The following is a 23,869-nucleotide window of genomic DNA, read 5'->3' on the forward strand; positions in this document are numbered from 1 at the left end:
GCAGCCCAATGCACAACCACTACACAGTCTGCATACCGCTAATCCTAGACTCCAGGTCCCGCCCTCACTTTAGGCCCCGCCCAGGAGTACAAAGCCCCGCCTCCAAATCGCTAGTCCTAGAATCCAGGTCCCGCCTCCGCCCTGGTTCCGCCGGCATAGCCGGTGGGTCCCGGCAACCAGGCCCCGCCCCCAGAATGCTGCTAATCCTGGACTCCAGCCCCGCCCTCACTGCAGCCCCGCCCCGAAGCTCAGGTCCCGCCCCCGGCCTGCGGTTAGTCTCCGCGTCCAGGTTTTGCGCCCCGCCCCGTCCCTCACCGTCTACAGCCCGCCCTCGACAGCCCACTGGTCCTCGCATCCAAGTCCCGCCCCTTCCTCCCGCCGTAGGGGGAAGCGGAAGTGGCTGGGGGCGGGGGGAGCGGGCGGAAGCCGGAAGCGCTCAGCGGGCCGTGGGGCTGTGGTGGTGCTGGCTCTGGGCGGCGGGGGCTGGCCGCCGCCGTGCAGCCATGGCGGAGAAGTTCGATCACCTGGAGGAGCACCTGGAGAAGTTCGTGGAGAACATCCGGCAGCTCGGCATCATCGTCAGCGACTTCCAGCCCAGCAGCCAGGCCGGGCTCAACCAGAAACTGTAAGGGCGAGCGGGACCCTCCTCCGACCCCTGCCCCGCTGCCTCCGTCTGCGGGAGCTGGGCGGGCGGCGGGGAGGAACGCTAATTACCAGGCTGGAGGCCCCTCGGCTCTGGGGATAGCGGGCTTGGGCAGCCAGGCCGCCCTGGGAGGAGTGGTCTTGAGGAGTGGACTCATTGCGGGTGCTTACGCTGCAGTGCACGCTGTGAACCTGTGTCTGTTGAAGTAGCTCCGTCGGACTCAGTGTTCATCAGATTCCCGAAGGACTCGGGCCCCTCTGTGTTGGCAAGAAAAGCAGACACCTCTTGGGGGGCGTGCCAGGGACTCTTGTGGGTAATTCGGGGAGTGGGGTAAGCCGAGTGAACCCCATGCAGTTGAGAGGTTTGCTTGCGGAGAATCTGGACGGGCCAAGGGGGGAGAGCTCTGAATTCAGTGCCTTTGTTCTGCCTCTCCCCAGGAATTTTATCGTCACTGGCTTACAGGACATCGATAAGTGCAGACAGCAGCTTCATGACATTATGGTGCCACTAGAAGTGTTTGAGTAAGTATCTTTGCCTAGTCCTTGCTCTCTCTCTCCCTCTTCCTCTTCTCCCTGCCCTTTGTACCCCGCTCCTTCCCCTTCTTTCCTTCCTTCCTTTTTAACCATCTAACGTGTCAAATTGAGCTGCATTAGTTGCATTCACTGTATTGTGCAGCTATGAACACATTCCCAAATGTTATCTCCACCCACTGCCCCCACTAGAACAGTTTCATTCTGCTATTGAACAAATAGAGCCCTGTTGGCAGGGCGAGTTATGAATCTGGCTGCTCACCCCAAGGTCAACAGTGCTGGGTCAGGAAGGTGAGGCTATCTAGTCCTGTCAAGAATTCTCAAACGTCATGCCATCAAGTCGATTCTGACTCATAGCGGCCCTAGAGGACAGGGCAGAACTGCCCTGGTGAGTTTTTGAGGCGGTAACCCATTGTGGAGCAGAAAGCCTCATCTGTCTCCCTCGGAGCAGTTAGCAGCCGCAAACTGCTGACTTCGTGGTTGGCAGCCCACCTGGGAACGCGTTAACGCTTCCGGGGCTCCCATAAAGAGCCGTAGTCTCAGAGAGGCTGCAGGGGCACTTCTCCCCTGCCTATGGGATTGACACACTCGCAGTGTGGGGTAGCAGCTCCTCCTCCACGGCTGGCTCAGCGTGCCCTCGGGAAGCCTGCCTGTTCGCGGACTTTATACAGGGACCATGAAGATGAGAGCCCACATGGCCAACGAGGCAGGTGAGCTGCCACTGGATGCCCCTTTCTCTTTCGTGGGAATGGTAGGCATGAGGTTAGGACATAAAAGACTGTGTGAAGCAGGCTTGTCTGGAGAAACAAATCACCTGTGTGCCCACCTGTGTACAAGTAAGACCTCGAACCACCGAGAAGTCATGTTAAGGAGACATCCCAGCCCAGTCCGACTGTAATCCCCAGTGGTGGGTGGCTGACACAGGAAGGCGATGCAGGGAGATGACAGGCCTGTGGAGCCGAGGCCCGTGGTAGCATGGCAGCTTTTCGGTTCAGTGACCCACATGGGGCTGGGCCTGGAGGCAGACACAGTCTCCGTGAAGCCTTAGGGAGGAGAAAGGTAAAGTGGCAGGGAGATGCTGGTCCCAGAGTCCCTTACAGACCACACCCCCAAGGAGGTGTCATCAAGCTACCATGTGACTGACAAATTTGACCCCACCCCCAAGCCAGTAGTGCCTCAGCAACGCCAAACTTACCACTGTGGAGTCAGTACTGATGGTGAGGACCCTACGGGGCTGGGCGGAACTCCTCCTGTGGGTTTTCCCAGCCTGTAAGGTGCAATGGGAGTCGGCAGCCTCCTTGACATAAAGCGACCCAGCTCCAGACAGAGCCCAGCCACAAACCACACAAAAAGTCATCCGCTGTTTCCGGAAGTCTCTGGGGGTGCTGGTCCTGGCAAAAGATGCTATTTGCCCTGATAGGAGGAAAAGGCTTGAGAGACTGTACACCCCCAGGAAGCCCGCCTTGAGTGCTGTCGGGGCTCTGCGTCACAGGCAGGCGGATACCAAGGTGTGTAGTGTGTGAAATGAAGGCGCCGGGAGATGATGCAGATGGGCCTCCGCCAGCCGCATCCTGAAGTCTTGCCACGAAGAAGACTGAGATAAGGACCGACAGCTACAAGCAGTCACTGTTTTGTGCAGAAACGAGAGTCCCAATGCTGGGGCGACGCCGCCGTGTGTGCAGTGAAGTTGAGTGGAAGTGCAGTCATCTCGTGGAAGCCGGGCTGGAGGCATCTGCCTGTGGCCCTGCCCTTGTTTGTACGGCCCCTGAAGCCCTTCACGGCAAGCCCAAAGCTGTGGGCCCGGGCCTGGGCCCGGCATGGCGTCATTGTCTCCCAGGCCATGCCCTGGCCCCCGTCTCCTTTGAGGGTGTGGGCGAGGTGTGCTGTTACAGGAGTGCGTGCTCAGGATGAGAAGCTGGCCACCGGGCTCATTCGGCACCACCTCCAGCTGAGGACCTTTCCACCCCAGGCTACCTGAGCCAGAATCTCCGTTTTCACAGGAGCCACCGCCATGGAAATCTCATCATTGACCTTTTTAGGAACGTGGGAATGATTGGGTTGCCTGCTGACAGATGGGGGTGGCCTTTGGCAGGCCCCTTGTGCTGAGACTGGGCCACGGTGGAATTCCCTGGGGATCTTGCTCCAGTTTAGAGGCTGGTTCGGGTTGTCCAGTGGAGATGCCCTTTTCCAGCGAGGGGTAGAACCGGCTCAAAGCTCTGCAAGCTACGAAGTGGTCAGTGTGGAACGGCTGGGGGTCCCCAGTTACGTACAAGAGCAGCTCCCTGGACCCGGCTGTGGTTCCTCTGGGAGGCAGCCCCCTTGTTCCAGGAGAGGGGTGATGGAGGTGTGTCTGCTCTCTGTCCAGGTATATCGATCAAGGTCGGAACCCCCAGCTGTACACCAAGGAGTGCCTGGAGAGGGCACTGGCCAAGAACGAGCAGGTGCGAGGCAAAATGGACACCATGAAGGTAAGGCAGCCCTCCCACCCCGGGGCTGGACGACTGACCCTTCCCTTCCCAGGCCTCCGCACAGCCTGCCCACACACCGAGGGTTTCACTGCCCTGCCACCAGAGCTGCTTTGGAAGGGAGGTGGGAGGAGACAGGAGAGCTTTAACAAAGACCCAGCGGTTCCTGCACCTTGTTGTTAGAGCGTGGGGCTCGTGAGCCAGGACTTGTGGGGTGTCAAGAAGGTGCTTGTCAGCTGCTGGTGGGAGGTAGGAAGGTCCTAGGTAGGCTGGTGCAGTGGTTAGTGGCCTCAGGCTTCTCTATGCCTCTGATTCCTGAACTCGGAGGCTTGGGCCTGCGCCCTGGCTCAGGCTTGGGCATGTGCTGGCCTCTTGCCTCCAGGCAGCCCACTTGGTGATGCCCCTCCAGTGCTCTTTGCAGGATGAGACTCTGCAGCTGGGTGTGGCATGAACATGGTTCTCTTCCGCTTTGCTTCTGGTGGACTCGTGTGGGTGGGTGCTGGTCAGGTGGGATTGGCCCCCAGGTGAGCTCCCTGTTTCAGTGTAGGATTCTTCTTGCCCACCTCCCAGCCCAGCCATGAGTGCGCACCTTATCCCCTGAAGCCGCCACGCTCTCTAGGGGCCGCCTGGAGCCCCTCCATCTTCCCGGGGACTCGGTTCTGTCCTGATGCCAGCTGGTAGAGCTGCAGGTCACAGGGCTTGAGTGTCGACCTCGGGCAGGCTAGTAGCTGGGAAGCACCGACCTTGGGGCTGGCATCCGAGTGCCCTAGCACTGTGCCCCCTGGGCTGCTTTGTTCAGCTGAGAAGAAAGCGGTTTGCGGATTGGCAGGCATGCAGCTGCCTCTAAGGGGGGTTTGCAGAAGGGGCTTGCCCTACTGAGCGGGGCAGGGCTTGGGGGTGCCCGAGGCTCTTGGGAACTGGGACTGGCCTCTGGTGTGGCTGAGTGCCCATCATCAGCTGTCAGGTAAAGCCTGATGGATGCACAGGGAGCCAGCTGTATTGGAGCATGGGATTCCCTTTCCAGGGCTTTCTGCCCTTGCGTGTGGGGTGAGTAGGCAGGAGGAGCCTACTTGGTCTTAGCCAAAAGGCCGAGAAGCGATTGGCAGCAGCCTTTAGCCCAGTGGTTCTCAACTGTCCTAATGTTGCGACCCTTTCGTACAGTTCCTCATGTTATGGTGACCTCCTAACCATAAAATTATTTTCGTTGCTACTTCATAACTGCTATTTTGCTGCTCTTATGAATCAGGTGACCCCTGTGAAAGGTCATAACCCTCAAATGGGTCGAGACCCACAGGTTGAGAACCACTGCTTTAACCTGACTTGGGTCACAGCGGACCCGTGGTATGTGTGATAGGTGTGTGTATGTGTGTGAGTGCACTGTTGTCAGCTCGAGTGATGAGTGATGGGTCTAAAACTGAAAGAGTGACTGCTTTTTTTTTTTCATAGAAATTTAAAAGTCTGTTGATTCAAGAACTTTCCAAAGTGTTCCCAGAAGACATGGCCAAGTATCGGAGCATCCGAGGGGAGGACCATCCTCCTTCCTAGTTGCCTGGGAGCGGACCTGAGCCTTGTTGACCTCTGTGACTGTGACACCCGATTCCCTGCCATGAGCTGCCCACAGCCTTGTGGTCGGTGGCCCAAGGAGGAGGCCAGGGATGGGCCAAGCCCACTGTCTGCTCGTCAGACTTGCAGACGTGCAGGACTGCACTGCCATCAAATCCCACCCACAGTGACCCCAGGACACAGGAGATCTCCCGACACGTGTCCAACCGAGGCAGACTGCCACAGCTTTCTCCCGCCTCCTGTCGCAGACCTCTCAGCAGCTGTGCGCTTAATCGCTGCACCACCACCAGGGCTCGAGACAAGAGCCCAACAATTCTTCTGGAAATGTGAAATGCAGTTTGTAAATTAAAGATTCTTAAAACTTGTGCTTCGTGGTTTTTTTTATTTTTGGTGGTGGTGCTCGTGAAGGGGACCGGGCTCCAGGCCTAGTTCTCCACCGACTCCCAGTGGGAGACTGCATGTGCCTCACTGAGCCTTGGGACCTGGTCCCTTAGCGGTGACCTTGCTAGGCAGGACTGCGGGATTTGGGATGCTGTAGACCGCAGTCCTGCACACTGTATTGGACATTCTTCCTGAATGCCCAGATGAGGAGGAAGCCCTACTGGCGTAGTAGTTGCTGTGGGCTGCTCACTGCAAGGTCGGCTGTTCGAAACCACCACATGGCTTTCTGCTCCTGTAAAGACACACTGTCCCCGGAACTCAGTGGCTGTTCTACCTTGAGCTGTAGGGTCGCTGGCTCCATGGCAGTGCGTGTGGTTTGGTGTTGGCCAGGCTGCAAGGATGGTGGGCCTCCCCTTCTGAGCAGCCTGCACCAGTCCAATCCATCCTCACATGGTCCTGTGAGTGCATAGTGTTCCAACGTGTTTATCCCTCCCTCCCCTAAGGCGCATTTAGGCCATTTCCGTCTTGCAATTGCTACAGGCCTGTAGTCACATAGGTCTCCAGGCTCATGTTTTGCTTCTTAATCTCTAGGGTTTATACCTAGTAGAGTGAGCAGGAGGAATTCAGAGTCGAGGAATCTCTGGGGAGATAGACAGGAACTGCATTTCTGTCCTTCGCTCCAGGTCCAGCTCCCTAAGTGAGATGACTACAAGTTCATTTCTACACAACTTCATAAATCCACATGCCTGTGTATTAGGGGCTTCAAGAAGTGTGTGGGAAATTTCCATTATCCCATAGTTCCATCTTCCATGAACTTTTTGAGGTCTCCATATTTTTATGGTTCTTTTGGAATACTATATACCGTAGATGAATGGATGATGGCTGACTGGTGGGTGGATGGATGCCAGATGAATTAATAGACAATAATGGACGATGGGTGGATGAATAGGGAGTTTTCCAATATTTTGGAGAAGTTCAGAGTGTTGTATGCTGTTGAGTCTATTCTGACTTACAGTGATCTATGAGACAGTAGAACTACCTCATAGTTTCCCAGGCTGCCACGTTATGGGAGCAGATTGGCAGATCTTTACTCCCAGAGAGCCTCTGGTTGGGCTCAAACTGACAACCTCAGGGATGGCAGTCCAGTACTTAACTGTTCTGCCAGCAGGGCTCCTATAGTTTGGAGTAAGAAGGGGCTATCATGACATCAGAGGGCCTGTTACTACCAAGAATGAATCACTGGAAGCAGAGAGCATCCTTTGGACCTGGGGTCTCTGCTGAGAACCTTCTACACCTGGGAAAGATTGATGGCAAGATGCATAGAGGTCTCCGAAAGATGCAAGACCCACAGATGCTGAACGGGGACAAGGACCTTCTGGAGCAGACAGAAAAAATCCTCCCTGGGAGCTGGCATCCTGGTAGCATAGTGGTTACCTGTTACACTGCTAACCACAGGCCAGCTGTTTGGAATCAGGGGCTAGTCTTTGGCAGCGGTTCTTATCCTGTGGGTCGAGACCCTTTTGGGAATTGAATGACCCTTTCACAGGGGTCGCCCGACTCATCACAGCAGCAAAATGACAGTGATGAAGTAGCAACGACGATAATGTTATGGTTGGGGGTCACCACCACAAGAGAGACATATGAAAGGGTCGCGGCCTGAGGAAGGTTCCTGCAGAATGAGAGTCCTGGAATCCCACAGAGGCAGTTCTCTCCTGCCCTGGAGAGCCGTTGCAAGTCAGAGTCCCCTCTGGTAGTGAGCAAGTGTGGCCATGGAGTCCCTGGGGTGCAAAATGGTCCACATGCTGAACTGCTAACGGGAAGTTTGGCAGTGGGAGCCCTCCCAGGGGCACCTCAGAGGAGTGGCCTGGTGGCCACTGACAGCCCAGAGGAGCTTACTTCTCCTCTGACCCCACGGGCAGGGCTGCCAGGAGTGGGGTTTTAGTGAGTGGGGGAAGCAGGTCTGTTGAGGGGACCCCTGAGCCCATGGGGCGAACAACAGGGAGGGACAGTCATGCGAAGCCTGGGTGCTCTCAGGCCTTGGGGTCAGACAGGTGCTCTTGGTGCCTGGTGTGTGTTCTGGAAGGACCGACCCTTCCATCACGCCGGCCCCTGGAGCCTTGCCCGGCCTGTGTGTGGGTGGGTGGAACGTGACTGGCAGTGTCTCCTTGTTGAATCTCTGCACTTCCCCGACAGCCCCTAGGTCCACAGAGATCTCTCTCAGGCAGCTTCTGCTTGGTGCCTGAGGCCGGACAAGTCTTCAGGTCCAGTGCTCTGGGAGGGACTGACACTGGCCCACCTGCTGGGAGGCAGCAGGGGTCCCAGGGGCAAGGGGAACCCACGGGCATTTGCTCAGATTCCACACTCCCTTGGGCTTACCCTGAACTTGAATGTGGCTGGAATGGGAGGAAGTCAAGAGTCCCCTAACTTTGTCTTCACTCGGTCATGTTTGGCATGCGGTCGTCCTTCACTCAGGAGCCCTGGTGGCACAGTGGTTATGTGTTCGGCTGCTAACGGGGATGTCGGCGCTTCCAAACCACCAGCCATTGGGAGGAAGAGAGGGGACAACGACTTACGGTCTCATAAACGCACAGAGCAGTTCTGCCCTGTCCTACAGAGTCACTGTGAGACGGCATTGACTCAGTGGCAGTGAGGTTTTTGTTTTTAACTTGAATCCTTCACTCAAATAATCTATCCTTAGTGATCCTTAATCAAGAAAGAGCCACACCTTTCTGTAACCATGTCTCTCTTACTATTCCTGAGCCCGATGGAGGACTAGCCTCAGTGCCTGGAGCAACTGCCTCGCTTTTCTGTGCCCCTCGCCTCGAACCCACTGGCTCGATGCGAGTTGGGGATGAAGATGGCGCTCTTGGTCAATTGGCCTGCTATGAAGCAATGTGCTTCGGTCAGCGGGGGCTCCAGTCATTCAGCGATTTCTCTTTCTTCCAGCACCTCCTGTCAACACGGGCATTCCAGGACAGAAGGGAGACCGATTGGCTATGATCACGCCACGGGCACAGGTGACCCGGGTCACAGGGCGGCTGTCTAGGTGCCATTTTATGAGAACAGGAGCAGGACAGGCACAAACCCTTCGGCAGATGCTTGCGCAGAGGAGAGTGGGGACAGGTCTGTCTCCTTCAACCTCCGTGGGCCCCGAATCCCTTGGTGATCTCCATCTGTCTTTCCCTGCATCTGGAAGCTTCTCAATGCAGGGACCCAGATCCATTGCCCTTAGTTTTTTGGGGGTGGTAGTAGGTAACCCCTGCCCTCCCTTCCCCCCCTCCCTTTCCTTTGACCTCTTGTAAGATAAAGATGTTACTGGTCGTGCATACGCGCAGGAAGCTCCCTTTACGTCGGGCCAGGGCAGTGACATGAGTGAGGGTGTCGTATCCTCGCCTTAATCATCTGAAACGGGATCACCGATCATGTCCTATCACACAGTGAGGGCTCATCGCACGACTGCCAAACCAGAGGATCAAATCTCCGCCCAGTGGACACGTGTTTAAGGGAGGCACCATTCACCCCCTGAGAGTCCGCCACCCACACAGGGTTTGTTTTTAAAGAAAACATTCGCCTGGGGGCTCGTACAGCATTTATAACAACCCATGCATCCGCTGTGTCAAGCACATTTGTACATATGTTGCCATCTTCACTTACAAAGCAGTTTCTTTCTACTTGAGCCCTTGGTGTCAGCTTCTTCCCCGCCCCTTCTCCCCTTCCCCCCTCTCCCCTTGTGAACCCTTGATGATTTATAATTTTTTTCATATTTTACACCGTCTGCTGTCTCCCTTCACCCATGTTAAAGATGCTTCCATGATATACTCTTATGCGCACTTCCCATCCATCTCCCACAGCCAATCCTTTCCAGTGGCCTTGGATTAGGGGAAGCCAAAGCCAAATCCATTGCTATCAACTTTACTCAGGATGTCCCTGTGTGGCAGAGTAGCGCTGGGCTCCATCGGGTTTTCAGTAGCGGTGGTTTTATGGAAAGAGATCTCCAAGCCTTTGTACCCCAGGGCTTCTGCTGCTGCTGCTGCTAGGTCCCATAGGGCCAGCTCTGGCCCATAGCGACCCTGTGTGCAACAGAAGGACACACTGCCCGGTCCGCGCCATCCCACCATTGTTCCTCTGCCGGAGCCCATTGTTGCAGCCAAGGTGTCTGTCCATCACCTTGAGGGCCTTCCTCTTTTTTTCTACCAAGCATGATGTCCTTCTCCAGAGGCTGGTCTCCCCTGACAATGTGTCCAACGTATGTCAGACGAAGTCGTTCCACCCTTGCCTCTAAGGAGCACTCCGGCTGCACTCCTTCCAAGACAGATCTGTTTGTCCTGCAAGCAGCCCATGGGACAGTCCACCTTCTTCTCCACAGTTCTTCTACCACAAGTTGAGTGCATCAATTCTTGGGTCTTCCGAAGTGGGTGGGTTCAAACCACCGGCCTCTCAGGTGTTGTTACTGGGCGTCACCCCGTTGGTTCTGCTCAACAGAAGCAAACACCACCGGGTCCTGGGCCGTCCTCACCGCTGTTGTCATTTTGAGCCATTGCAGCAGCCAGGGGTCAGCCTGTCGCAGGGAGGCCTCCTCCTTTTGTTTTATAGGCCCTCTACCAGGCCTGCGACCCCAAGCTTGTCGGTAGATGCTTCTCTAGAATTCCCTCCACGTGCAGGAATGGGCCCTGGCAAGCATTAATCTACAGTCACACACAAGTGGGGTCCAGTTGTGCATGGACTGGGGCCAGAGAGGAGGCTGTCGGCCTCAGTGGGGCTGAGTTTTGAACTTCAGGCTGGGTCTCCGAGGGCAGCTGCTGGCCTGCCCGGGGAAGGTCCGGGGTGTGCATGAAAACCTAATGTTCAGCGCCGGGCTTCTGCCGAGCTGGTGGTGCTGCCAGGGCCCGCAGGGCCGCCATCACTGCTGTTATCAATAGCCAGTTATTAGCCGTCTGCGATCAGTGTGCAGACCAGAAAGCTTACTCAGCGCAGAGCACAGCAGCCTCCCCATTGTAGCGCGGCTGAGATGGTATTGATTGGGACCTGGGTTTAAAAATTTTTTTTTTATGGCTGCTCTTGTAAAGCTCAAATAGTCTTTTGTCTGTACACATGTTATCTCACAGAGCCAGCAAGGACAGATAGCCTGTTATTTCATGGCCTTGTTGTTCGTTGGTGAAGAATTCACATGGCACAGAGCATCTTCCAGGGCCCAGGCCTGCTCCCTGTTAACAACGGAAGTCCTCCGAGACACACCAGGGAGTCCGGAGGCTGCCTGAGGGGACGAATCCCCCAAACAGGCCGTTGCTTTTTCCTAATCCTGGAGGCTTCCTGTCCAAACCAACTGTCGGTCATGCAGACTTCCCCCCTCGCTCCCATGGTCTCTACCGACGAGCCTTGCTGTTCTTGGGCTTGTCAGTGAGTGCTCTCCTGGGGTCTTCTCCCGGGACTCTACCTCCCATCTGCTCTGCACTTCATGAGGCACCACTTCTCAGGCTCGTGCCCAGCCCGCTCTGCTGGGACCCCATTAGCCCATTCCTCCCCAGGAGCTCGCATATTCAATTTACGCAATCCTGACTAAGGAGGTGATACTAGGAGTTGTGGACAAGAAAGACTTGTGAGCAAGACCTCAGCCATGTTCAAGCGTCCATTCATCACTGCATAACTGGAGTGTTTCCGAGGCCCAAGGAAGAGTTTGGAATGCTGATCCTTTGAGAATCCCGCCTGGTGTCAAACCGAACCCTCCGATTTGCTCAGCGGTGTGTGTGCCGGGTAAGGAGGAGTCAGTTGGAAAGTTGATGTCTAGATGACGAATTCTAGAGTCTTAAGACCTCATGATGCTTTCTCTCCCGACTGTGTTTCGGAGCTTTGTGCAGCCTGCCCTGTTTCTTCAGAATGATACTTCACATGCGGGTAATCTGTGATTAATATTGTCAGAGGAAATTAAGCATCACTTGGAACCAAACAACCTTGTGGCGAGATGCTTCGTTAGCCTGAAACAAGTGGCTTATTCTCTTTGTCTGCTCTACTTGGAACAGCTCATCGCTCCGGGGCCCGGGCCTGGCATTTGGGGGCCTGGTGCCAGCTGACACCTTGATGTCTCGGTTGATTTAATGTCACGCCTCTGAATCCCAGGCCCCCAACCCCTCAGGAGATATGCTTCTGGCTGTTTCTCCTGCATCTCCTGCATCCTGTTCACACCTGGGCTCTGCCCTCGCTCAGTGCTCTCCAATACAAATGAACGTTCCCTGGCTGGGCTGAACGCTGTCTGTGGTGGCCAGAGTTGCCTGTGGAGCTGGTCAGGTGGGACACATCTACGTGCCTGCTCTCTCTGCGAGCATGCTGGAGGCCTCTGCTGGGCTGGCTGTGACCCACACTGGGCAACCCGGCCAGGCAATTTCGTCAGTACTGGTGAGAAAAGACACAGTCACAGCTGCCCCTTGTGCCTTGTCCTGTTTTTATTTTTTAGGGAAATGAAACCAGTGAAGTGCGTATACATGAGTGTGTGTGTGTGCGTGCGTGCGTGTGGAGAGAGAGAGACAGAAAGACAAAGAGAGAGAACTCAAAGAAATGGTGCATACTTTTGTAGAGGCTGGAAAGTTCCAAGTTCATGGATCAGCTATCAGGCTGATGTAGCTTCAGGGGCTGAGCAATCCAGGACTAGCAGGCTCCATGGCAGGCTGCTGGTGCCCAGACTACAGGAGCTAAGGAATTCTACAGCTGGCAGGCAGTATGGCAGGCTGCTGGCTCAAGTTGCAAGACCTGGAGGTCAGATGATGAAAGTGGGTGCATGCTTGGGAACAAGCAGAGAGCTGGAGAGCATTTCCAAAATGTTCAGATGTCCTTGATGCACGGGAGCCCCTTTGCATCAGACCAGGGCTGTGACTGGATGGAAGACATTGCCTCCCACCCTAATTCCCTCACATCAGGCCAGGCCCGATCACATCAGCCCTGAGGAGGGTGGCACCATGACGTAGCCGACAAACCAGATCATCGTGGCACAGCCAGTGGGCACGACAACATCACTGCCACACCTTGTCTCGTCGTCGACTCCACATATGCCCTGCCCTCCCCACCTCTCCTCCCTTGCAGAGGGGCCTGTGCAAACCGGCCCTCCTACGTTGCCCTGCTGTGGTGGATGAAGCTACAGCTGCTGTGGTCGGCACAAGAAGGCCACCTCCATCTCACCCCCACTCCCCGCATGTGTTATGTCCCTTCCCTGGAAGCTGCAAGAGGACTCTGCCCATTTGACCAAGCCCAGGACATGCAGATAGGAGGCCACCGTCCTGGAGCATCCAGTGGGCCCGGTGTGATCAAACTGTGATCACAGGGTCCTGAAAGGGCGAGCAGAAGGCAGGTGATCTGAAGAGGAAGCAGGCTGTGCCGACGGAGAGCGGCAGGGCTGTTCCCCTGAACCAGTGCTCAGAGTGCACCCTTGGACCTCCTGAACTGCGAGGAGGTCCCTTTCTATTCGTTAAAGACACCACCCACTGGTGCCATTGCTGCGGGGGCCGCTCCAGGGAGTCAAGACGCCCAGTGGGACTGAGTCTGGGTTTCTGGCTTCCGGAGCAGTGAGCGAGTCCAAGGGTCAGCCAAGAAGTATCGCCGCCAGCGTTTCTAGGCACACGCATGGACTGGCTTCTTCAGAAATGCTTAACCACGTTTCTGCTCCCTGTGGAGGGCTGCAGGCATGCTCTCTCACTAAGACATGGGTCTTCACCTCTGTGGGTGTCTTTGAAAGAGGTCCAGTCCAAAGGGGGCTCCGCTGGAGCTGATGGTGACAGCACGGCTCACTTTGTGGGCGAATCAGCCCTGTGTAGGGAATGCTCTCGGATAGACATGGTGGTTGTACCCCTGCCCCACTTGACATATATGAATGACTGAATGATTCAATTCTATGATATATACATTGTATGACAACAAAACTGTTGTAAACAACAACAAAAATAACAAAAAGTGGCTCCAGAGGGGATCTGCTGGGTCAAACTCAAGGCAGAATGGTCAGCTCAGAAGGTTAGGGAATGTTTGGTATTTTTTAATCCCAAGGGGGCAAACTTGATAGATTTCTCCAAAGGACAGGGGATGATCCCAGAGGATTTGTTGGAAGAAGGTTTAAGCAAACAGAAAACTGCATTGGTGAGAAAGAGGCCAGGGTCGTGGTGGCACTGTTGGCCATTATGATAGTGCACCTGCTTACTCTTCTAGGGCAACGTGTGCAGCCAGCCGTCTAGAGAAACCAGTCCAGAGACACTCATCTATGTGCAAGAGAGCTTTACCTCAAGAAGAAATCCCATATCAAGAACGCATCCCAGCCCTTGCAGCTCCAGTCTATGAGTTTGATGCTAGCCGGGCCCTCTTCAGACGTACCTAGCTGCAGGCCTTGGCTCAGAGAGGTGAAGCCAAAGTACAGGGTGCTCACAGGCGTCTACCTCGTGGACAGGCCTGTGGAAATATGGCAGGGTGCCAACCTCTCTCAGGGGGGGCCCACATAGTGCTGCCCCTGGAGGCAGATACCATCCCAGCCAGGAGGAAGGCAAAGGATCTAGAGAGGGAGAGAGAGAGAGAGAGAGAGAGAGAGAGAGAGAGAGAGAGAGAGAGAGAGAGAGAGACGGAGGAAGGTGACGTTCTCAATGTCTCTCATCAAAAGGCCACATCCTCCTGGGAGCATCACCAGGCTGGGATCGATTGACAGGTTGGACTCTGCCCCTTCCCTTTCAGACAACCCGATGGCATCAACTCCTTTAACTACGACAGGCAAGGAGGGCTGTCCTTAGAGAGCCCCTTGTGAAACCTTACCCCACTTGCCCTCGAGTCCCTCTCCTGCTCTTTCAGACTTCTTGTTCGTCCGCAGGCTCAGGACATTTACATGAGACATGATTCGAGGCCCCCGAGGATGCCTGGACTGCCATGGGCTCTGGTGTCCATCACTGAGGAAGGGCGAGAGTCTGTAAGTCTGATATTAGGCCATATATCCGGTACCAATCTGTAAAGTCTTCTTCAGACTCACGAAACACATGCAATGATGCCAAATGTAGGAAGATCACAGGCCAGTGGGTGGGAAGTCTTGTGGGTCCAGTGGTGGTGTAAGCATCTCAGCACCGGCAGGGGTCTCCCTGTGGCTTCTCCAGTTCCTGGGGCACAGGGTCTCTTGTCACAGTGCCATGTGTCTTGCAGTAGAGTATCTTTCAGGGAGTGAGCATTGTTAGTAGAGAGTCTCCAAGGGAGTGAGGAGAGAGAAAGAGAGAGAGAGAGGGGGGGGAGAGAGAGAGAGAGAGAGAGAGAGAGAGAGAGAGAGAGAGAGAGAGAGAGAGAGAGAGACTGTCTTCTCCCTCCAAGGAGGAAATCCAGGAATTCCCAGATTTCTCAGGAGACCTTGCCCACACAGAGGCCTCATTGGCTATGATCTGATTGACAGAGTAGACTCCACCCCTTCACTCTTCATCCTTTCAAGTCCCAAATTGACACCAGATTATGTAACTCCCATGATGGGAGAAAGAGCCAATCTGCTCTGTAAATCTTGACAGCCTCAGACCAGCCCTGCTCTGCCCCGGGGCTTCAATGAGTCAGAATCAGCTTGATGGCCGTGCTGGGTGGTCTCTTAAGAATGCAGCAAACCAAACTCCAAACCCACTGTCATCGCCAGCGCTGACTCACAGAGACCCCTGTGGGTTCCCGAGACAGTAACTGTTGACGGGAGTAGAAAGGCCAGACTGTCTTCCTTGGGCTGCTGGTCATTTCGAACTGAGGACCATGCGATTGCAGCTCAATACGTAACAACCATCCACCAGGGCTCCGAGCATGCAGCAGCCGATGAAAATGTTTGAACAATCTCGAGAATGACCAGAGTGAGACACAGACACAGACAGAAACAGAGACACAGACACAGACACAGACACAGACAGAGACACAGACACAGACACAGACAGAGACACAGACAGAGACACAGACACAGACAGAGACACAGACACAGACACAGACAGAGACACAGACACAGACACAGACACAGACAGAGACAGAGACACAGACACAGACACAGACACAGGCACAGGCACAGACACAGACACAGACAGAGACAGAGACAGAGACACAGACAGAGACAGAGACAGAGACACAGACACAGACACAGACACAGACACAGACACAGACACAGACAGAGACAGAGACACAGACACAGACACAGACACAGGCACAGGCACAGACACAGACAGAGACACAGACACAGACACAGACACAGACACAGACACAGACACAGACACAGACACAGACACAGACAGAGACAGAGACACAGACACAGACACAGACACAGACACAGACAGAGACACAGACACAGACACAGACACAGACACAGACACAGAGTGAGCACGCGCTGCTGGGAAAATGGTGTCTGTAGACTGGCTTGGCTAAAACCCCTCAACCGCCAAGTGCAGTAGGTGAAGTGCAGTCAGCGAGGATGCCTTCTGAGTCACTCAGAGGCAGGGACAGGAAGTCTGCCTCAACAGACCTCAAAAGGGATTCCTGTCTTGTGTTTAAAATATGTCAAGACTCCATTTGATAGCTTAATGATAGGGTTGGCCTGGGTTTAATAAAAATGTTCAGAGTAATTTGCTGTTGAGCACAATTGCTGGTGAATGAAGATTTCCTTGTTTGTCTGAGGGCCTTGATAGTATATGACTCCATGGTGCCTGGTTGAGAAGTAGGGAGGTGAGGGAACCGGAACAGTGAGGATGGGGTGCAAGAAGGTGAAACCCAGTGTCCAATTGGCCCTTGGGATCCAGGCAGGTCTGCATTCTCAGCAATGCCTGCAGATGAATACCTGGAGTGGTGTCTGGCCCGTTAATTGACGCTTCATTTGTATTGATTTCCTATCTTCCCCACTTCTGGGACTTCATAAGGAAAGGAGGAGGGTTGGTGGCTGAGAAAGGAATTAAGGAGGTGCAATTTATTAAACGATTAACACACTTCCAATCATTTGCCGCACATGGCTCTTAATGAAAAATGGGGGTGGAGTGACTCCACCGTCTCACCCCAACCCCACCCCAAGAGGCCCTTCAGCAGGATGATGGGGACCTTGTCTTCATCCTGCTTCAGCTCCCCCTCCTTCTGTTTGACCACCCTCATCCTGGACGCACCCACCGCCCAGGCAGTTCTCAGCCCCTCATGGGGACCTGAGTCACAAGCATCCACACATGACAGACACTCACTGATCTCAGGCTGAGTTTGAGGACTCCAGTCTTTGGCGACTGTGTGGATGGTGTGTGTGTGTGTGTGTGTGTGTGTGTGTGTGTGTGTCTCACTTCTATTGGTGCCCACGTGAGCACAAAAGGACCAAAATGGATGGGAAAGGCTGGCCATTCTCACTCACCCAGCGGCTCCAAGGGAGGGAGACCTGGGCCATCTGCTCCTGTAGAGATGGTGGTTGTTAGGTGTCGACTCACCACAACGGTAGGCAACCATCCCGTCCTGTGCCATCTTCACAGTCATTAAGTTGTAGCCATTGTCTCTGCAGCCATGGCGTCACGCTGTCTCCTTGATGTTCTTCCTCTTTCATTGTGACTCTCCACCTCAAGAGTGGGGACCCATTCTTTCCCAGGAACTTATCTCTTCTTGTAACGCGTCCACGATCATGTAAAGGTTGCAGCCGTGGATGCCTTCTAGGCAGCTCTCCTCTATCATGTGGGTTTGCTTTGAGTTGAATCAACTCAACGGCACTCAACAACAACAACAATCGTCAAAGGAAGGACTTTCAATTGGTGCCCCCCATTTCCCTACCAAGTAGAATTATATAAGCTGTCACAAACAGAATTGTATCTCCTCAAAATATGTTAACTAGGCTGGACCTTGTTCCTCAGTTTTCTGGCAGTTGTGTAAAGTTGGAATCACCTCCCATGATGCAATTTGATGTGATCAGCCAATCACTTGGAGAGGGATTACAGTGGAATGCAAACATTTAGGTCACAGACTGATCTAATGTAGGGGGAGTTTCCCTGGGTGTGGCCTGCAACACCTTTGATCAACGGAGAAAGAATCCTGCGCAGAGGGAGGGACCTACAGCATCAAGTAAAATGAGCTGGGAGCAGAGTGCATCCTGTGGACTCAGGGACCCTGCGCTGAGAACCTCCTAGACACAGGAGAAGGTAGTTGAGGAGGACATTTCTCCAGAGCCTATGCCGAGAGAAAACCGTCCCCTGGAGTTGGCTCCTGATTCTGAACTCCTAGAGTTCTAAACTGTGAGAGAATAAAATGATTTTTGTCAAAACTCTCCACCTGTGGTGTTTCCATTATACCACTGAGACATAAGCCTAGGACAGAGGAGCCAGGAGCTTAGTGGTGGAGGCCTTAGCCCCATGCAGGAGACTCAGGTTAGTTCCCAGCCAATGTTCTCCATACACTGTCACCACCCATCGGCCACTGGAAACCTGTGTGGTGCTGTGATGGTGACAAAGTTACAGTGATGCTTCCAGGGCCCACGTGTTGGGAAGGAAAATCTCATCATCTACTGCAGAAAGTCAGCCAATGAAAAACCCTTTCGATCATAATAGTCTGATCTATAACCAATTATGGGGGTGGCAAAGGACTGATCAATATTTTGTTCTGTTGTGCATGGGGTCACATTAATTGGGGACCTACTCGATGTCAGCTAACAGTAACACCGGAGGAGAGGAGAGCTTCCATTTGAAGCATGGCAGGCAGAATGATGGTTCCCCAATACACCTACATTCTCTGGGAAGTGGTGAAGGAGAATTAAGGTTGTGGATGAAGCTAAGGTAGACTTCAGTCTGATCTAACATAGGAAGTGTCTGGTTCTCTGGAGCGGCCCAAGGCAATCACTGAAAGAAACCAAGAGTCCACTCCGACTCAAAGCCACCAGACAGGGTCGATCTGTTCCACAGCTTTCCCAAGGTGATAACCTTTATGGGAGAAGACTGTCTCATTTCTTGATCATGACGCTCCTGGGGGAGTTTGAACTTCCGGCCTTTCAATTAGGACAGAATAGAGTTGTTTCCTATGGTCTTAGAGACTGGAAATCCTTATGGGAGCAGATAGCCTCATTTTTCTCCCAAGGAATGGCTTATGAGCTTGAACCACAAACTTGTGGTTAAAGGTCCAATACCTTCTTCATGTAACCACAGGGTTCTTAAAAGGGGAAGAACAAGGCAGAAGAACAGGCTGGAGGGGGAGAGGTGAGTCTAGAAGAATGGTCCAAGAGATGCAGCTTGGAAGATGGAGAACCAGCTAGCTCATAACTAAGTCCGGTGTTGATATTCTGATACCTGAAGAGCAGGGTCTATTTCTCACTGACGTGTTTCTTTGTAGGAAACACTCGTGGCCGCCATGCAGGAAACGTTGCCCCTTCCTCAGCCTCTTCTCTGAAAAAATGCCCTCGCAGGTTGTTCAATCGGCTCCAACATAACAAGAATTGCATGGATGGGGCGGGACTGACCAGTGTTTTGTTCTGCTGTTGAGCCGTGCTGTGAGTCAAAACCAACTTGATGACATTTACAACTGAGCCTGTTCTGTCTCTCCCCCTCTCTGCACTGGGCTCCTGGGACCGGTGGGCAGCTGTGAAGGACAGGGACTTAGTGCCTCCCAAATCTGGTCTGGAGTCTAGGATCCTGACCTCAGGGAGATGGCATTCTGTGTGCGTTCTGGGGTTAGGGAGGGGAAATCCTTTCCGGACTCTTTCCACTCCTGTAGCCTTGGGCGTCTATTAGTGTTCTCTGTCTTGTAGATGCACCTTCACATTGCATCTTGCCCTTGTGTTTGACCCTGTCTCCAAGCCTGCCCTCCCCTTTGTAAGACACCCCCGGGGCGGGGGAGGGGGATTAGGACGCACTCTAGTCTGGCATGATCTCATTCAGATAGTTAGGATTTGTGTCAACTTGGCTGGCTCCAGACTTTCAACTGTTTGACAGTTGAAGCCTATTAACCACCCAAGATGTAATCCACTCCACGATGGGATCTGCTGGGGGAAGCGCAGCAGTGTAAGAAAATTATGGTGGAGTGCATCCCTGGACACAGGTCACAACTTGAAGCAATTGAAAGGAGATCTCCTCAGGAATGGGGCCTACTTTCTGAATCAGTAGATGCTGCAGAAAAGCTTGTTTGCGTCTAATTAGATCTGGGTGCTGCGGCTGGCCCATCCACCTCTGGTACTTTGCACGTGAACACTCAACTTGCCCTTTTGACTGCTGACCCTGATATTCTTCAGTAGTCTGGCATCGGATCCACCGACTTTGGATTCACTTTGCCCTGCCTGTCACCTTCCTGCCAGAACGCTCCTTAGAAGCGAGGACGGCAAGAGACTTCACCACATGCAGCATGTTATCAGAGAGACCCGTCCCTGGAACAGGACATCACGCTTGGTAGAGTTGAGGGGCAGCGATTAAGAGGAAGACCCTCAGCAAGATGGCACAGCGGCTTCAACAACGGGCTCCGGCATGATGCCGATTGTGAGGATGGCGCAGGACTGGGCAGTGTGTCACGCTGTTGTACCCGGGTCACTATGCGTCAGCACCGACTCAAAGGAGCAGAACAGTAATGATGCAGTCCCAGCCCTGACGTGATTGAGGGAGGCTTCACTCGAGCTGCGGTGTACTCTTCTTTTAAATGACAGTGTGTGGACTCTAGCTCTCTTCTGCTGAATCTGGTATGTGACTGTGGTAGTTACATAATCTGGTGTCAATTTGGGACATGAGAGGATTAAGAGTGAAGGAGTGGAGTCTAGTCTGTCAATCAGGTCATAGCCAATGAGACCTCTGTGTGGGCATGACTTTCTCCTGAGGATTCTGGGAATTCCTGTGTTTCCTCTTCAGAGGTGGGAGACACTCTCTCTGCTCACTCCCTGGGAGACATAGCAGCTGACATGATACATGGCACTACACTGATAGACCCTGTTCTCTGGAAACTGGAGGAGCCACATGGAGACAGCGCTGAAATGCTTCTGCCGCCACTGGATACGCAGACTCTGCACCCATTGGCCTGTGATCTTTCTGCATTTGATGTCATTGCATGTGTTTCAGGTGTCTGAAGAGGACTCTATAGATTGGTATCAGATATATTGGCTAATATTGGACTTATGGACTTGATCTGGACTGGGCTGTTTTCTCAATATTCAGCTGTTCTTGTATATAAAGCTCTTTCCTATCCACATGCGAGTCTCTATGAATTTGTTTCTCTAGTCTACTCAGACTAACGCTACCTGTTATAGTGTCTACTGGTTCATTCAGCCCAATCTCAAATTACTCAGTTTAGCATCCACCAGCCTGTGGCCCTCTGGCTTCATCTTTCTACTTCCTCTTCACCAGCACCTGCAGTGACGGGAGCCAAGAGAAATCTTCAGCTTACAGCTGACCACAGGCTAGAACTGGATTGGACTTACCCACTTGTATACCAGCGTGAGCCATTTCTTGATATAAATCGCTTTCTTTACTTCTCTGGAGGACCCACACTAATACAAGACCTAGATAAGTTTCACTGGTGTTGCTTCTCTGGAGATACAAACCTAACACACTCATCCGTAAGCTAATCACATCTCTAAGAGAGACCCTGTTTCCAAAGAAGATCGCAGAGGCAGGATTAAACACTCCACATTTATTTGGGTGGAGGAAGCACACAGTTCAATCACTCACATTCTCTATCATCCTAAGTCGAGCAGGTGTGCTCCTGCTGACGGCCTTCTTCCCCTTCCGCCTTCAAACCCACCCCACCGCTATCACCCTTTGACCTACAGACCCCATCTCCTATTCTCTGTGCTAGGCTGAGTTTTCTAGAGAAAGAAAACCAGTGCAGCTTAGATGTGTAAGCACACAGAGAGGTTTGTGTCATTGACATGACTCATACAATTGTATAGGTGAGCAAGCTCTAAGTCCATGGGTTAGATGTCAGGCTAGAGGCTTCTCCTGGCTCACAAAGCAAGAAGGGCTTAGGAATCCAGGGCAGCAGGTCAGACCAAAGGCTGCTGGATATGTAGGTCAATTGATCCAAGGTTGGCAGGTAATACGTCAGCCTGCTGATGACTCTCCCAAGATCGGCAGGTTATCTGGCAGACTGCTTGCTCAAGTCCAAAGAACTAGCGGTCAGATGATGAGTCGGTTGCAAGATGTAGACCCACTATAAAGCAAGCTAGCTTTTCCAGAGCAGCAACATAGATTGGAAGTAGACCACATCCCAGATGAATTTTTCTTTCAATGGATTCACTGCTTAAAGCAGATCTCATCATGGGGACTGAACACATCTTAACTATGAGAACACTGGCCAGCCGTGCTGATACTCAACCTTCTTCCCCGGAGTCCCCCAAAGCATTGTCTTTTAAGGCATGGTCTCCCCTCCATCTGCAGGCCAGCTCCATTTTGAGGTCATCAGCCTTCTTGGGGATAAGTCATCAAGTGTCTGGTTTCAACCTCCAGCTCCATTGACCCTATCCCCTTTACATCATCCACTCCCAGCGCCATTTTTAGGCCCCACTTTCTCCAATATCTCCTTTCCTGGCTTGTTTCCTCAGAAGGCCACTCCCTCCCCACATGGAGAGCCCCTGTACAGTGGTTTTTGGCTTTAATGACTCATGGACCTTGCCACACTTTCTCTGCTCAGTTCCCCCCACGCGTCTGTCTGTGCCCCCTCACCCAGCTGAGATCCTGCAGCTTCATGACAGTTTCCTGCCAAACACTCCTCTTCCTGTGCCCCTCTTCCCACTGCCTTCCCCACTTACAGAGATCCAGACACCAGCCCACCCAGCTTCCTGTCTCAAGGTTGCAGGGCAACATTGCACCTTGAACATGGACCATACATGCCTGTCCTTTGGGGTTTCTGTCCCAGCCCCTGTGATGACTCTTCCCCAACTCTGTGCTCCTGGAACACACACCCTCTTAGGACACCCACGGGAGCCTTGCCCTGAGGAGAGGTGGCCTAGAGCCAGTGGCTCCTCTGATTTGACCAGAGAAGCTCTCAGCTTGATGTCCATTTAGAATGTCTCCCTCTTGGGCAGGATCTTGGTGGTGGAGCTCCTTCCTCCCACCAGCCCCCAAATGTCGGGGTGGGGGGACAATGTCAAGTCAGGATGGAGAGCCTATGCCTGTGTTCTGGAGGGAGGGAGAGAGAGAGGGGAGAAAGAAAGAGAAGAAGAGAAGTGTGTGTGTGTGTGTGTGTGTGTGTGTGTGTGTGTGTGTGTGGCGCGATCAGAAGTCATTTGGAGACGTAAGCTCTGAAGGGGAAGTTCCATCAGCTTTCAGCAGGAGCACACCTACTAGACTTAGGATGATAGAGAATGTAAGTGATTGAACTGAGTCCCTCTCCTCTCTCTCTCTCTCTCTCTCTCTCTCTCTCTCTCTCTCTCTCTCTCTCTCTCTCTCTCTCTCTCTCTCTCTCTCCCCTCCCTCCCTCCCTCCCTCCCTCCGTTCCCTCACCTCTCAAAGAACTCACACCAGCTGACAGCCTCTTCTCTGTTTTTCACTTGTGATCATCTGAAGGCCCAGTGCATTTCAGCCACTGGCCCCTAAGCTGGTCTGGCACCAGCGACCTCATCTCTCTGTGATGGATGGCTGTTTATGAGCGCCGGCTTGGCAGCTTTCTGAGTTGGGGGTCAGGATGTGGAACCTGGCTCATGTTCACTGTGGGGTGCCCAATCTCCTGACCAGCACCCACAAGGCTCAGGGCCATAGCCTCTGCTCTTCCTGGTAGATGCCTTCAGGTTCCAGGTCTCCTCCCCATCAGTGGCTCTAGCGTGAAGCGAGGAAAATCCATTCACTTCCAGCTGACCACCTCCAGGGCCCAGGAAGAAATACTGCTTCTGCAGCAGGGCGGCTGCCTGGGGGGCGTTTGTGTTATATTGCCAGGAAGTTTTGAGACCAAGGATGAAGGTCGATGAAATGGTGCTTATTATTAAACAGTTCATAAATGTCGTATGAACCAATTAAGGAGGATTGCATTTTTATTAGCTGGCCAGTTTGTCGAGTGTAATGGATCTGAACGGATGGATGCAGGCGATGTCCTGTATGTAATTGCATAATGTGGGAGAGAAAACCATTTATTTTCCTAGGACCTTTAGCTACTAGGACAAATAGGAGTGCCATCCAATCAGCGATGTCACCCTGGCTGATCTACAAGACACATTTTGGAATGTTTTCACGCACACACACAAACATAAATGCATTTATATATAGTCACTTTCCATTTTTATAGTCTTTGTGTATTTCAATGTATTTCATGTATTTGTTGTGTGTGGTGTATTGTACTCCACTGATCAGATGATAAAGCCCAAATGAGAACCCGAGGGAGGAGCTGATAAGGGAATTAGGTCTGCTGCCCCTCAT

General features: G+C 53.2%; 1 protein-coding gene across 1 annotated transcript; it reads left to right on the forward strand.

Moving 5' to 3' along the window:
• Nucleotides 1-422: 422 nt before the first annotated feature.
• On the forward strand, nt 423-5,566 carry MED10 (mediator complex subunit 10). Its single transcript, XM_075540852.1, has 4 exons — nt 423-625; nt 1,081-1,164; nt 3,539-3,641; nt 5,085-5,566. Exons 1-4 carry the CDS (start codon nt 504-506, stop codon nt 5,181-5,183), a joined length of 408 nt encoding a protein of 135 aa, XP_075396967.1. The 5' UTR covers nt 423-503; the 3' UTR covers nt 5,184-5,566.
• Nucleotides 5,567-23,869: the final 18,303 nt, after the last annotated feature.

The sequence above is a fragment of the Tenrec ecaudatus genome, chromosome 2 (assembly GCF_050624435.1).
Source record: "Tenrec ecaudatus isolate mTenEca1 chromosome 2, mTenEca1.hap1, whole genome shotgun sequence".
NCBI lineage: Eukaryota > Metazoa > Chordata > Mammalia > Afrosoricida > Tenrecidae > Tenrec > Tenrec ecaudatus.

Excerpts from the sequence above, each read along its gene's own strand:
- MED10 (XM_075540852.1), top strand. The coding sequence starts at position 504 with ATGGCGGAGAAGTTCGATCACCTGGAGGAGCACCTGGAGAAGTTCGTG. Across the intron at positions 626-1,080 it reads GCCGGGCTCAACCAGAAACT|GAATTTTATCGTCACTGGCT; the intron begins GTAAGGGCGAGC and ends GCCTCTCCCCAG. Across the intron at positions 1,165-3,538 it reads GTGCCACTAGAAGTGTTTGA|GTATATCGATCAAGGTCGGA; the intron begins GTAAGTATCTTT and ends CTCTCTGTCCAG.